The sequence below is a fragment of the Squalius cephalus genome (assembly GCF_949319135.1).
Source record: "Squalius cephalus genome assembly, chromosome: 22".
NCBI lineage: Eukaryota > Metazoa > Chordata > Actinopteri > Cypriniformes > Leuciscidae > Squalius > Squalius cephalus.
Genome location: NC_137143.1, coordinates 21,306,757 through 21,319,437, shown reverse-complemented (window position 1 = coordinate 21,319,437; position 12,681 = coordinate 21,306,757). Strand labels below are relative to the sequence as shown.

The following is a 12,681-nucleotide window of genomic DNA, read 5'->3' as shown; positions in this document are numbered from 1 at the left end:
CAGAGCAGCAGAAATAAGACCGCATCACTCAGAGATGCGCAGAGAGGCTGAAGCACGCGGGATGCGCGAGGATTAAACACAAATCCAGTCTGCTTTTATCCTCCGTTGAACAAGGCCAGTTGCTTGTAATTCATTAACCCTGACAGCGCTGTGATAACATCGCCCTTCTTACCTGTATCGCTGTCGGTTTGGCCACATACGATGTAGTGTTCCTCCCGTACGCACTGTAATGCGGTAAAGGCGGGTAATATCCTCCCTTGCTTCTCTCTGTCTGTGCGACCCTTTCAGCAAGAGCGCGCGCTCACTTCCCACGCTCGCTCCTGAGGGCGCGCCTCCGATTCCAGCCGGACAGGTGTTCCGATCATCTGCACTCGTGCTGCACTACAGTAACTTCATACAGACGAATAGTTTAATATCACGTGATTAATCCATCTATTAATCATAACAATTGTAGTGAACTGCCGCTCTATTTTTATATCAATATTTTTGACAGGATTAATCAAATAGTTTTTAAACTGTTTTCAACATTGATAATAATAATAAGAGATGTTTCAAATCAGCAAACATTTCTGAAGGATCATGTGACTGGCTGCTGAAAATTCAGCTTTGCCATTGCAATAAATGACATTTTAAAGTGTACTAAATTAGAAAACTGTAATAATATGTCACAATATTATTGTTTTATTGTTTTAGTGTTTTTTTTATTTTTTTAATCAAATAAATGCAGCTTTCATTGGTGAACATAGAAACTTCTTTCAAAACCATCTCACCAAACCCCAAACGTATAAATGGTATAGTGTAGTTTATTGTTGTTTAATGAAAGAAATAGCCTATATATAGGACATTAGTGCACTGAAAACTTTATCATGATAGGCTGTGACACACTCATTCTTCATCAATGGCCTTCTGTTCCAAACACACAGCTCTTTGACTGGGAACTTTACATCATCCATTACAATATAGTGTCACACTGGCCCAGTTCAACAACACACATGTACATGAACAGAGCCATACAGAATATCCCCTTGAATGCATATCCCCATTTATGAGTATTATAAGCATCAGGAATGTACAAATATAAACAAATAGACAAGACATGATCTGCTTAGGACTTTTACACAGAGATGATTATAAAAATAAATGTTATATAGCAAAACTGCAGCAGGCTATAGTAAAACTGCAGTCTCCATGGAGTCAAAATTGACAATCCTTTTTTTTTGGAATATTGGAGTAGCCTATTTATAGTAAAATTATTTATCCGTGCACATTTTTTCTTAAATGCATGTGCCCTAGTAATCTTTAATCAAAATAGCTTCCCCTCCCTCTTGCAGCAACATCTCTTCTCTGATGAGGTGTCTACTGGCATGAGGGCGGGGCAACCTGTCACTCACATGACATCACAGCAATAGCAAATAACAACGATCCAACGAACGATGGACAAACTCAGGCTCTGCCCTACATTTAGTCTTATTTAAGAATCCGTTTCACTTGGATATACGTCATAATAGGGAAGAAAATACTATCACAAGTTCAGTTTCATGCCAAGTTTATATGTTAAGATAGCCTACAGCTACATGATGAGGAGATTTCAAAGGCAATCCAATACAACAGTGGACCTTCAAAAAAATATGCAGCTTACAGAACAATATTGTTTAAAGAATATGCACAAAAATGTCTCTGATGAGTTTAAAGTCCAGTGGACAAATATACTGAAAGCTGGTAAATCTAATCTCGTATGCAGCCAGCAGTTTGTTCTCTTCAGCTTGCAAAAGTCAATCCTGCATACTAAACCTTAAAGACAAAGGCCTGCACTGCTATTCTCACATTACATACAGATTTGCCAGGCACTGACAAACTTCACTGTGATGTTCGGAATACAAAGTAAAAGCTCTCAGTACCCTGCCTGTCAATGTTTTAACGTACTTTATGCCAAGGTCACACAATGTACAGGTCCAACTTCCCTGCAGTTGCTGGTGTGTATGCACTGCACACTTGTGCTCTTGTGTGCGCGCGCATATGCTGCCTCTAGTGGTCACAAAGAACATTACAGCACAACTAAAATTGACTACGTAATGTTTATTTTGCTTAAACCACTTAAATAGTACCATGGTATGGCCTGTTACAATGCCATGTTTTGTGGACACTTACCATGGTATTGGCATATTGCAGTTATTCAGTATCAAGGTACAGGCCTGTATCAAAATTTAATAATATTAGTATCTGAAAGCATTACTGTAGTAGCACACCATCACTTTTGAAAAAAATATATCTTTTATTTTCTCTAGTAAACTAACTGAATTACCATTTTCTCTATTATCAATATGTTTATACAGCTGTTTCAGCCATCTAAACATATTTTGTGAACTAGCAAACAGTGTTATCTTAGAATATTGATATAGTATTAGGCTAATAATATTATGAATTTCCTTTTATTTTAATGTTTTCAGTTTTTATTTTAAATGTAGTTAAAATTTTAGTGCATTTGTCATTTTTATTTCTTTTTTAGCTTTATTTTTATTCCAGTTTTAGTTTTAGTAGCCTACTTCGACTTATTTTACTTAAACCTCTTTGATTTCAATAATCAAAAACAATTTCTGATAATTTTAGTTAACAATAATGACTCGAAAGATGCACTGAAACACTGAAATGGAAGTTGCGATAGTCTTTTCTTCCCTGTTTGGACATATGATTTTGTTCATCGGGAATTGATTCCCAATTCGAAGGCTCCTTCAAATGCAGCCTCCAAATACATCCTTCCTTTCCCATGAAGGATACAACAAATGGATCCTTCGTGACCTTGCCTTCCCCAGAATTCATAGCACGTCAGTGTTGACAGGATCTAATGATACAAATGTAAACAAAATTTTTTAAAGCACTTAAAATGTTGACATATCTTTCTAAGATGCAATCATATAGTTTATACTCTTTATTATATGCAGAAATGAACCATGGTGAACATATTTAGACAGTTTGTGAACCCTGTATTGTTTTCAGACAGTTTGAGTTTAATATAACTTTCAAAAAAGTCTAGTAGAAACGCTCCTGTCGCTCCTGAAACTCGTGTCACAGTTTCTAGGCAACAAGAACATTCCTTTGTAGGCTAGACCGGCCCATTTAACAACACTAGGGGATGCAGTCTTTGAATTGGGACACAGCCGTTTGCAAGAGGGAGGGGAAGCCATTTTGACTAAAGAATATGAGAGCACATGGATTTAAAAAAAAATATGATGTGCACGGATAAATCTGTTATTATAAATACTGCAATATTCCATTAAAAAAAAAGATTTTTCAATTTTGATTTCATGGTGACTTTAAGGGTATCAGCAATATCTTGTGTTGACAAAGGGCTCTTACCACAAGATGGCGCCACAGCTTAATTTGAGAAAACGTTACACCATTACATTGCTAAAGAAAATACGACTTGTCTTGTCTTTGATGTTTTTATATTTTACAAGAAAGTGCATTTCTGTCTGACCTTATCTATTGTATAGTGTTCACAGAATATGTAATCTACAGGCCTTTTTCTGTCTCCATATTTTCACGGCTTTGTATTTGGTCAGGGTTTGTCTAGGTCAAGGGTTCTTAACTCTGGCCCTCCTCAAGGTCCACTTTCCTGCAGTGTTTTGCTCCAACTCTAATCAAGCACACCTGAGCAAGCTAATAAGGTTCTTCGGGATTTCTATAAAGTTATAGGCAGGTGAGTTTGATCAAGGTTGGTGTTAAACTCTGCAGGAAAGTGGATCTCAATGGCCAGACTTGAGAACCCCTGATTGAGGTAGGCTATTTAAGCCAGTACACTCATTTAGGGTTAATGTCAAACTCAAGTAGGCTAGTTTGTTGATCAGCTAGCTAAGGCGTTTTGAAGGTTTATTTCTTCGATTCGCAGTGTTGTCAATCAAAGAGTTGCGTTTGTGCTTGACCTGAAACGTTTCTAGATATTTTTTGGATACAGATTATAAGTAATAATCTACTCTGTTATTTAGTCTTTTACTCTAAATATTTTGGATATAGCCTACCTGCACAAAAAAAACTGCATTTAGGGATTCATTTAGTTGCTTTTCCCATTTTGTTGTTCTTGTTATAGGCCTCATATTTTGCTTCCATAGCCTAATATAGGACTGTATATATATGGTTTCATAATGGTTTGCACCATATCGAAGTTATGTTTATATTATATAATAGAAATAGGCCTACTTAATTCTTCATTGAAGTATTGTTACAACCTTTTCGGTTTTAGCAGAAGAACGAAAAAGTTACGTTCTAGTGCAGACAGTGCTTGATGTCAGGCATCACTCAGTTCCCGTGTTGTCCACTAGAGTCTGCTATTGTTCCTCTCAGTCTAGATCTCCTGTCTCTACACTCAAGCACTGGGCGATGTGAGCTTCGGATCTGAAATCCTCAGTGCGAAGTCTCCAATCAAACAACCCGGTCGTAAACCGAGAGAGCGAGGGAGGAAAGAGCATGCGTCTCATATGGATTAACAGAGACGAGCCCGTGATTTGGCCCTGATCAATACACGATCTTTTGCCATTGGACACCGGAAACGACCGCCTGATCACGATCTATCAAAGAACAACGATTGAGCCTGATAATAAACGAGGAGGACTATGACACAGGCGCTCAAGAGGCCAAGCACACGGTATGTGATGTGCTCTTTCCTTCACTAGCACGGAGAGCGCTGTTACAAACGCTTCTTATTTATATACGACCAGCTGTTTTTGCGCAGTGGCTGTAAATTTTCCTAAAATTTTGGTTGGTATGAGCTTCTCCCGACCTGAGAACGAAACACTCTGGCGCTGCTTTAAATGTAAAATTTGAGAGGCGTATGACCGCCGCGTTTTTACTCCTAATGTCGCTTGTTTCTGTTTTAAAAATGACTATCAACTTGACAAGTTTTGGTCTCTGAGCCTCAAATAGATCTATATTTGAAATGGACGTTTATTTAGTAGGACGCTCTGAGCCATTAATATATGAAACGTGTATCAAAACAGAGGAAACGTTGTGTAGTTGGGTAAGATTACTATTGTTTGTTTTATCTTTTAAGGAAATCTTTTAATATTGATTTAATAATTTGTAAACTATTAGACGAGGGTGCTGTGAACCGAAAAGAGCATGATGGTGTCTGTTGTTTTTAATTTATTTATTTTATAAATTCGTTCAGTGATATTGCATGATTTCTTTTAAATTATTATTTTTTTTAACTAGACTATCTCCTGAATACATAACATTTAAGTTATCGTTAAAGTGTCATTAAAAAAAGATAAAATATATAGTCACAAGGTAGGCTAATTTAAAATCTAAAACAATTATTTTTACATTAAATTGCATTCTAAAAAAAAAAAAAAAAAAAAAAAGTCAATGCATTAGAATTGTTTTATACTTGTAAGTGATGTATAGGTTATCATTTAATAAATATTATTTATAAAGTTAGGAAAAATAAGAACTCAAATCTCCCATAAGGGACTGTTTTTGCAATCGTAAAACAAATGCACTTTTATTTTATTTATTTTTTTGATAATGCATACAGTCAGCTTCACAAGCTTTATGATGTATCTGCTCAGGCTTTAATTTATTCAAGTCTTAACTGTGTTTTACAGCAAACGATTTGCATTAATTATAGTGATTCACGCACAATGTTCACAAGGAGGTTTTTGCAACTCTGCACAAAGGAAAGGTGTTTACACTGCCTTTCAGTGTTTAGAAGCATAAAAGTACATGTATATGATGACACGGTAACCACGATTTGGGTTTAGTCTGCAAACCTGATTCAAAATCCCGCATGTTTCTGAATCACCATGGCACGTTGGCCGAACAATAATTGCATTGATGTTTTGTATTGCTTTGTGGCTAAGAGAGCAATGTTATTCATCTTTGATTAAGACCTTATGTTTTCTTCCAGGTTTATATCCTCTGCTTGATAACTGTCTGCATTCTTGGAACATGGAAATCTGAAATTGGTCCAAGTCTATCAGTGTGCAAAATATCACGTGTTGAATCTCTGAAACCACCCGTGCACCTAAGACCTGTCAGATGGGGGGTAAAATAAAAAGGCAACAATTAATATTTGATCAGCTCAAAAATCTGTTTAAACTATGTAGAACTGTGATGTCTGAACTAAAGATGTTCTTGGCCAGGCTTCGCCTGCGCAACAGGTTACACGTGCCATGCATTTGGTTGAGTCACCTTCCTGTGGGATTTGCGGTTTGTGAGTTTTGGCCTTTTTATCAACACTGTTTCTATTTTTCTAAATTGTGAGTCTGGTGTTAACAGTTAGTTTTACTTTATTTGAAGTTTGTTTTGTATTTGCCAAACGTCAATGCTTATTTTCTTCTGACTTCCAAAGAGGCTGAATGTTACTTCATTGGCTGAATATTGGCAAGCTCTCCACCATCTGCCTGTCAGATCAGAGTAGAGTCGGCTAGCCTAGAGGTCTTTGAACCAATATTAGGGTGGGAACACCACAGGAAGAGAGGCGTATTGATGATAGAAGGCCTCAGCATACGGCGCACAAGCCCTGATCAGCTGGAACTGCCATAAGCGAACACCCTAGGCATGAAGGGAGCCGTGTGATGTTTGATGGGTGGGTGTGTTGGGGGAGGGGTGTATATGGGGGGACAGCGATGACAGCGGTCTCTTTGTCTTTGGTTCTCCGAGCCGTGTGAACGTGTCTGAGTTGGCCCTGCCTCACGTGACGCGGCTGCCCTCACTCCTCCCTGTCCTTTGTTCGACCAATCTGGGAGCCACCCCTGATTGAATGGGATTATATCCCAGCAGGGGATTGATTCCGGGGGCCTGTATCTGGCTGGCCTGGGGTCCCTGTGGAACAATGCAGATCCACCCTCCTTGCCACCCCTCCTGTCTTGGCTGCACCCCTCCGGCCAAAGCTCAGTCATGAGACCGCATAGGAAGCCCACGGGAGGCCGGAGCTTCTGGGAATGAGGCAGAGCCCCATAAAGGCCGTCTAGAAGGAGATGTTAGTTATATTTGTGCAGTCCATCTGTTGGTGCCTGAGAATGGTGTTTACAAACACATCTGGTATTTCGGAAGTGTTTTTGCACAAGTGTTTATGTGCTTATCTGACACAGTGTCCTAACCAAATGTTAATCTGAAGGTTTGTCCTGGCCCTTTGTATTTCTGCGGCATCAAGTGTGGCGTCAAGCAGAAGTTTCACTTTCACTGTGGACAGAACTTGTCACATCACACCTTGTTTGAAATGGGTGTAATGACCGGAGTCCTCTGTTTACCCTGATCTCCATATGTACACGTTTAGTTCAGCAGAAATTAAACATGTGACTGGATGATTTGCTGATGGAAGGCCTAAAACACGTCACAGTCATACCGCTGCTTCCTTCTCTGTTGATCTGGAAAATCATTTTGTTTGTTTTACCTTATCATTCAAATGAACGTCCCCAGAGATGACCAGAGGCACACGGGTTTTTGAATTTTTTTGGGATGCAAAATGTGGAGCAATGGAATGGTTCCAGGAATGTCTGTCAAACAGATGCCTTTCTGCTTCCTCTTCAGTCTTTTGTTCTGGTGCCACTCTTCTGGTGTAGGGTGTGAGAAATTCCAACAGTTGTGTTTGTGGGCGGAGAAACAGACCCCCCTGCCACTGTTGTCATGTTATGAAGGAAACAAAAGGTCACAAATGGCCATGCACTTAAAGGGATAGTTCACCTAAAAATGAAATTTCCTCACTTTCAGGGGGAGCCTTTTTTGTCTCTACAATGAAAGTTAAAGTGGTCCAGTGGTGTTTTGGACTTTATTGACTCTAATAATATGGACCACAACCGTGCGAAAATTCTTCAAATTATCTTTCGTGTTAAAGAAAGTCATACAGGTTTGGATTGACATTTGGGTGCATAAATGACAAGTTTAATTTTTGTGAGAACTATCATTTAAGGCATTTTAGTTGAGCCATAACCCATACCATTTTACACAGAGTGGTATACTCTTGACCACTTTGGGGTTTAGGATCATTCTACAATTTATTTGTTGTAACTATCATCCTTTTGGAAAAAGTCGTTTGACCTTAGAGTTTCCCAGCTGAACCCATTTACCATTGTGCAGGACTAGATGACCATTAAACCCAATGGTTCTGCGTTTCTATGGGGCGGCAGCTGTGTCACGCTACATGTTGTAAGGCTGATTGAACGCTAAATCCATTTTAGAGGCACTCAGCAGGTCTTCAGGTCGATTTAAATTCAAAGCTTAGCATCTGTCCAGCTGTGACTCCACAGGAACGGGCCTCTTAATATGGCACATCAGTCTCTGTGCAGGAGAGAGTCCCCCAGTTTGAGGAACTGTTGTGCTGCAGCAGAACTTGCACTGATGACTGTGCTGAAAGAGAGAGATCCGCTTGGCTCGTTTTTTTTGCTGAGCAAGCAAAGGCAATAAGAGCTGGATGATCAGAGCCAAAGACAAGCAAAGTCAGAGTCACACATGTGCGCTTCTCTAAACATCTCACATCTGTGACTGAACATGTGGCACTTTGATCCATATGTGGTTCAAGAGGTTCATTAGTTAAATGGTTTTGTCTTTATGTAATTATTTACTTTAGGTATTACAGGTGTTTTCTAATGTATATCTGTAAATATCCAATATTGACTGAAACTAGTATATGCATTTTCATACGGTGCATTATAATGTTGTGATGTTTTTTTTGTTTTTTTTTATTGATTTTTGACAATTGTATTGAATTAGATTTAATTTTAATATTGGTGCATCTCTAAATGGTCTCAAATCGTTCTTGTGGTTGAAGTTTGCTGTAGTTATTGGTTGATGTAGTAGGCCTATATACCACCAAGGCTGATATTTGGCTTTTTTTTTTTTTTCTAGTAATTTAGTTCAGCGATTTACGTTTCTGTTTGGCTGACATTTGTGTGATATTGGTTATATACCCAGCCATTTATAATCAAGATTTTTGAGAGTCTACAGGAGGTATAAGTTGCTAGCCTTTCATCTGACGAATGTCAACATCTCTACGTGGAAGGTTGATGACATTTTTATACTGGCTCCAGATGACGCAATATTTACGAGTAGCAAATATCAATAGCATGCTTCTTATTCTTTCATTCTTATCTCCTAACAGGGCCTAATGAACTGGTTGTGCAACTCGTAGTTCCATCAAGCTCCTTTCTGCGTTCCTTGTGTGCACTGCAGCACCCCCTACAGGAACATGTCTGCAGCGCAGACTCAGAATGACCAGGAACAGCGTTGGGGTTGTCTGGAATCTCTCGGCCTCAGCCAAAAGGAGCTGGTCTTAGCAGAGGCCCTGCAGATGGAGTATGACGCCCTCGCCCGGCATCGACAGGACAAGGGCCCAGCAAATACGCTACCCCCTGACACCAGCAAGTCATCACCCTCGAGGAGCGAGCCCACCCTGCCTAGACGTGTTCCCAGTCCCCCTTGGAATAATTTGCAGCAAGGTGTGTCTGGATCTGACCCCATGCTCAACCAAGTTCAACCCGGAGTGTCGAACCTATCACGTTCCAGCGGTGAGTCTCACGGATTCAGTAAAGAGCCTCCGCCTCGTTACATCCTGGACGAATGGGAAAGTGACTTTGAAGGAACATCGCAATTGCTGTCAAAAGGGCTTCCATCCCTAGATGAGCCTCCGCCACCGGTACCGCCCAGGAATCCTCTCCCCCAGAACGATCCGTTTATTGTCCATCGAAGCTCAGCCCCACGGGATGTCAACTTGTTCACTCCTGAGGTGGACCAGCCCAAGCTTTCCTCTGGGGACACTATGAACTATGACAACCTCAATGACTCCCTGAGCAAGCTAAATGGGGATTGGCTGTCACCTAATAGAAGCCGGAGACTAAACGGGGACAAATCGGGGAAGGCAGTAGCTCGCAGTAACACCCTTCCTCCACAAGTTCCACCCCGCACCTATCTTCCGGGACAGAAGAGCACTAGAAGCCAGCGCAGAGTATCAGTTGATCCGGTGAGCATTCATAGAATCTTTCATTTTATTTTTTACATTGTTATTTTGAAAAATTCTATGAAATATTGATCATCATTTTATACTGTCAGATAAAATATTTATAAAAAACAACAACTTTAAATCCTTTTAGGTATCTCTGGGCTCCAGACCAAATGGCTTTGGTTACGAGCTCTTTCAGGTGTCTGAAGAGAGGGATGAAGAAGTGGCGGCCTTCTGTCATGTACTTGACTTGTGAGTTACTACGTTGTGTATTTCTTTCGTAACTACTTTTTAAAATAATTTATTTAAAAAATGCTGTTTGTATACAATCACTTTGTATAAGTGCTTGTTTAGAATATTAATTCAAATGTATGTACATCTTTACTCTTCATCAGGCTACGATTGGCGTACCCGTGCAACGACTACTCAAAAAATGCGGGCTTTGTTTGGAGCCCATGCGTGGCTCAAGATGAACTGCAGCAGGGCCTAGGGGTCAGCATAAAGGTCACAGTTTACAGTTACCACTTCAGAGAACCGCACACTTTCTCTTGTGATGGTAAGAACTTAAGTCTATTCACTTTGTACATATTGCAACTAAATTTGGTTGTCAGTTCACCTTTTAGTGCTTAATCCTGTTCTGTTCACACACAGTTCAGTCATTTACGGGAGTGACAACTGCACTCTACAACCACATTAAGTCCCGAAAAATTTACAAAATTCTATGCAGTGTGTGTATGGAATCGAACTGAACAACTAGTTGTTAATGACATATTCCAATCAAAAGCAAAGCACAACACCTCCTTCAGCTGTGCTTTAGTTAAAATTGCTGAACATAATAAGTCTTGTCATTAATATTTCTTTGGTCAGGAAAGTGGATACCAAACAAGTGAGATTCCAGAACATTGTGATTGACTTCGTGGTAACCATAGCAGTTTCAGGAGTGTTTGGGAGTCGCGTTTCATGCACTCTGAACAATAATTTTAGGGAACTTATTCCCGCATTTAAATGCGGTTGTCACTCCTGAAACTTTAAAGTGTGTACTTGACCTCATTTATATTCTAGCAAGACAGATTTTAAATATTCTGCATCTACTCTGAGCTTGGTTATAATTGTAAAGCTGTATTTTCTCTTCCACATCCTGATACTTTTGAACAGGGCCACAGGATCTCATTGGAAAGACTGCTCTAAACTCGGAATTCTCTTAATGGCATTACACTGAATGGGTGTTCTGCCAGCCATCTGTTTTGTGTACTCAATTAAAAGAGGCAGCTTTTCATTCCCCCGCCTTGGAGGAACACTCACAAACTCTTTATCTCTCTCACACACACACACACACACACACACACACACACACACACACACACACACACACACACACACACACACACACACACACACACACACACACACACACACACACACACACACACACACACACACACACACACACACACACACACACACACACACACACACACACACACACACACACACACACACACACACACACACACACACACACACACACACACACACACACACAGACATACAAATATGGCCTCGTGTGGCGAGATTAGAGACAGGCCTGAGAAATGACGTGAACATGATTTCACTCTAACTTATTCACTGCACTTGTTTATCTTGCATGATTTGCTTCACAGATGCCCTTTATCATCGCTGACTGCCAGTATTTGATGAATGCTGTCTGTGGTGCTATTTTCTCATGGGTCTTTTGTGTCATAAGCAGCTGTGAAATCTGCTAAATGTTACTGAAAATGATGCAGGTCAACTCAAAATGCTTCATAGGGCATGGAAATGTTTTCTTGGGTCGGTAAAGCATAGCTTGAGGGCTGGGTAATGATATTTACTTTATTGTCGTTGTACCACAACAAAATTAGGACATGCTTCCCTTGGTGCTTGTAAAAAAAAAAAATGCACACAACAAACATGAATATAAAATATTGTTATGAATATAAAATATTGTAATTAAAAGAATTAATACAAATTTAATATTAAAATAAAACATAGTGGATCATAAAATAAATCTAAATCACTTTATTAACAAGTGTAACACTTTATTTTGATGGTCCACTTTAGACATTCTACTACTAACTATAAGTAACCTTGCAACTGTCAACTAATTCTTTGAGTATTAGTAGACTGTTAGCAGATAGTTAAGCAGAAGCTTTATTTTGACAATGTACAGACCAACTATATGTAACTTTACAACTACATTTTGATTTATTCTAACACAAACCCTAACAAAACAGTCTAATAACTTTGAGTTAGTTGACATGTAGTGGCAAAGTTACTTATAGTGAAGTGACGTGTGGCCAAGTATGGTGTCCCATGCTTGGAATTTGTGCTCTGCATTTCACCCTTCCAAGGACAGACAGACAGACAGACAGACAGACAGACAGACAGACAGACAGACAGACAGACAGACAGACAGACAGACAGACAGACGAACGAGAGTAGAAGAGAGTGCTGTTCATTTACACCCCCCCCCCCCCACCTACACTTCCTGCCTGTACTGAGACCTGAGTGAATGTCTAAAGTGGACCACTGGAAAATAGTCATTGGGTTTGAATAATGAATGATCTGCCCTTTGATTTGACAAGATTCTCATATTCATGGAAAATCCGGAAATAACTAGCAATTAAAAAGTTTCTAAGCCTGACCTTCCAAAAGTCATGAGATAAAATATCAAAATTCAGAAGTTTAATATAAAAATTATTATAGTGAATATAAAG

General features: G+C 39.5%; 2 protein-coding genes across 2 annotated transcripts in view; one reads left to right on the top strand and one right to left on the bottom strand.

Annotated features, from left to right (window-relative positions):
- Window positions 1–277, bottom strand: part of nfasca (neurofascin homolog (chicken) a) — an 89,546-nt gene extending 89,269 nt beyond the window's left edge. Inside the window, exon 1 of the mRNA XM_079857133.1 lies at window positions 173–277. The gene's annotated coding sequence lies outside the window, so the exon portion shown is untranslated. The remainder of the gene's footprint in view (window positions 1–172) is intronic.
- Window positions 278–4,358: 4,081 nt separating this feature from the next.
- The window catches only part of pik3c2b (phosphatidylinositol-4-phosphate 3-kinase, catalytic subunit type 2 beta), a 47,135-nt gene continuing 38,812 nt past the window's right edge, over window positions 4,359–12,681 (top strand). The window contains exons 1-4 of the mRNA XM_079857023.1: window positions 4,359–4,639; window positions 9,092–9,949; window positions 10,080–10,180; window positions 10,324–10,484. Of these exons, the coding sequence (XP_079713149.1) occupies window positions 9,179–9,949; window positions 10,080–10,180; window positions 10,324–10,484 (1,033 nt within the window). The 5' untranslated portion in view covers window positions 4,359–4,639; window positions 9,092–9,178. The remainder of the gene's footprint in view (window positions 4,640–9,091; window positions 9,950–10,079; window positions 10,181–10,323; window positions 10,485–12,681) is intronic.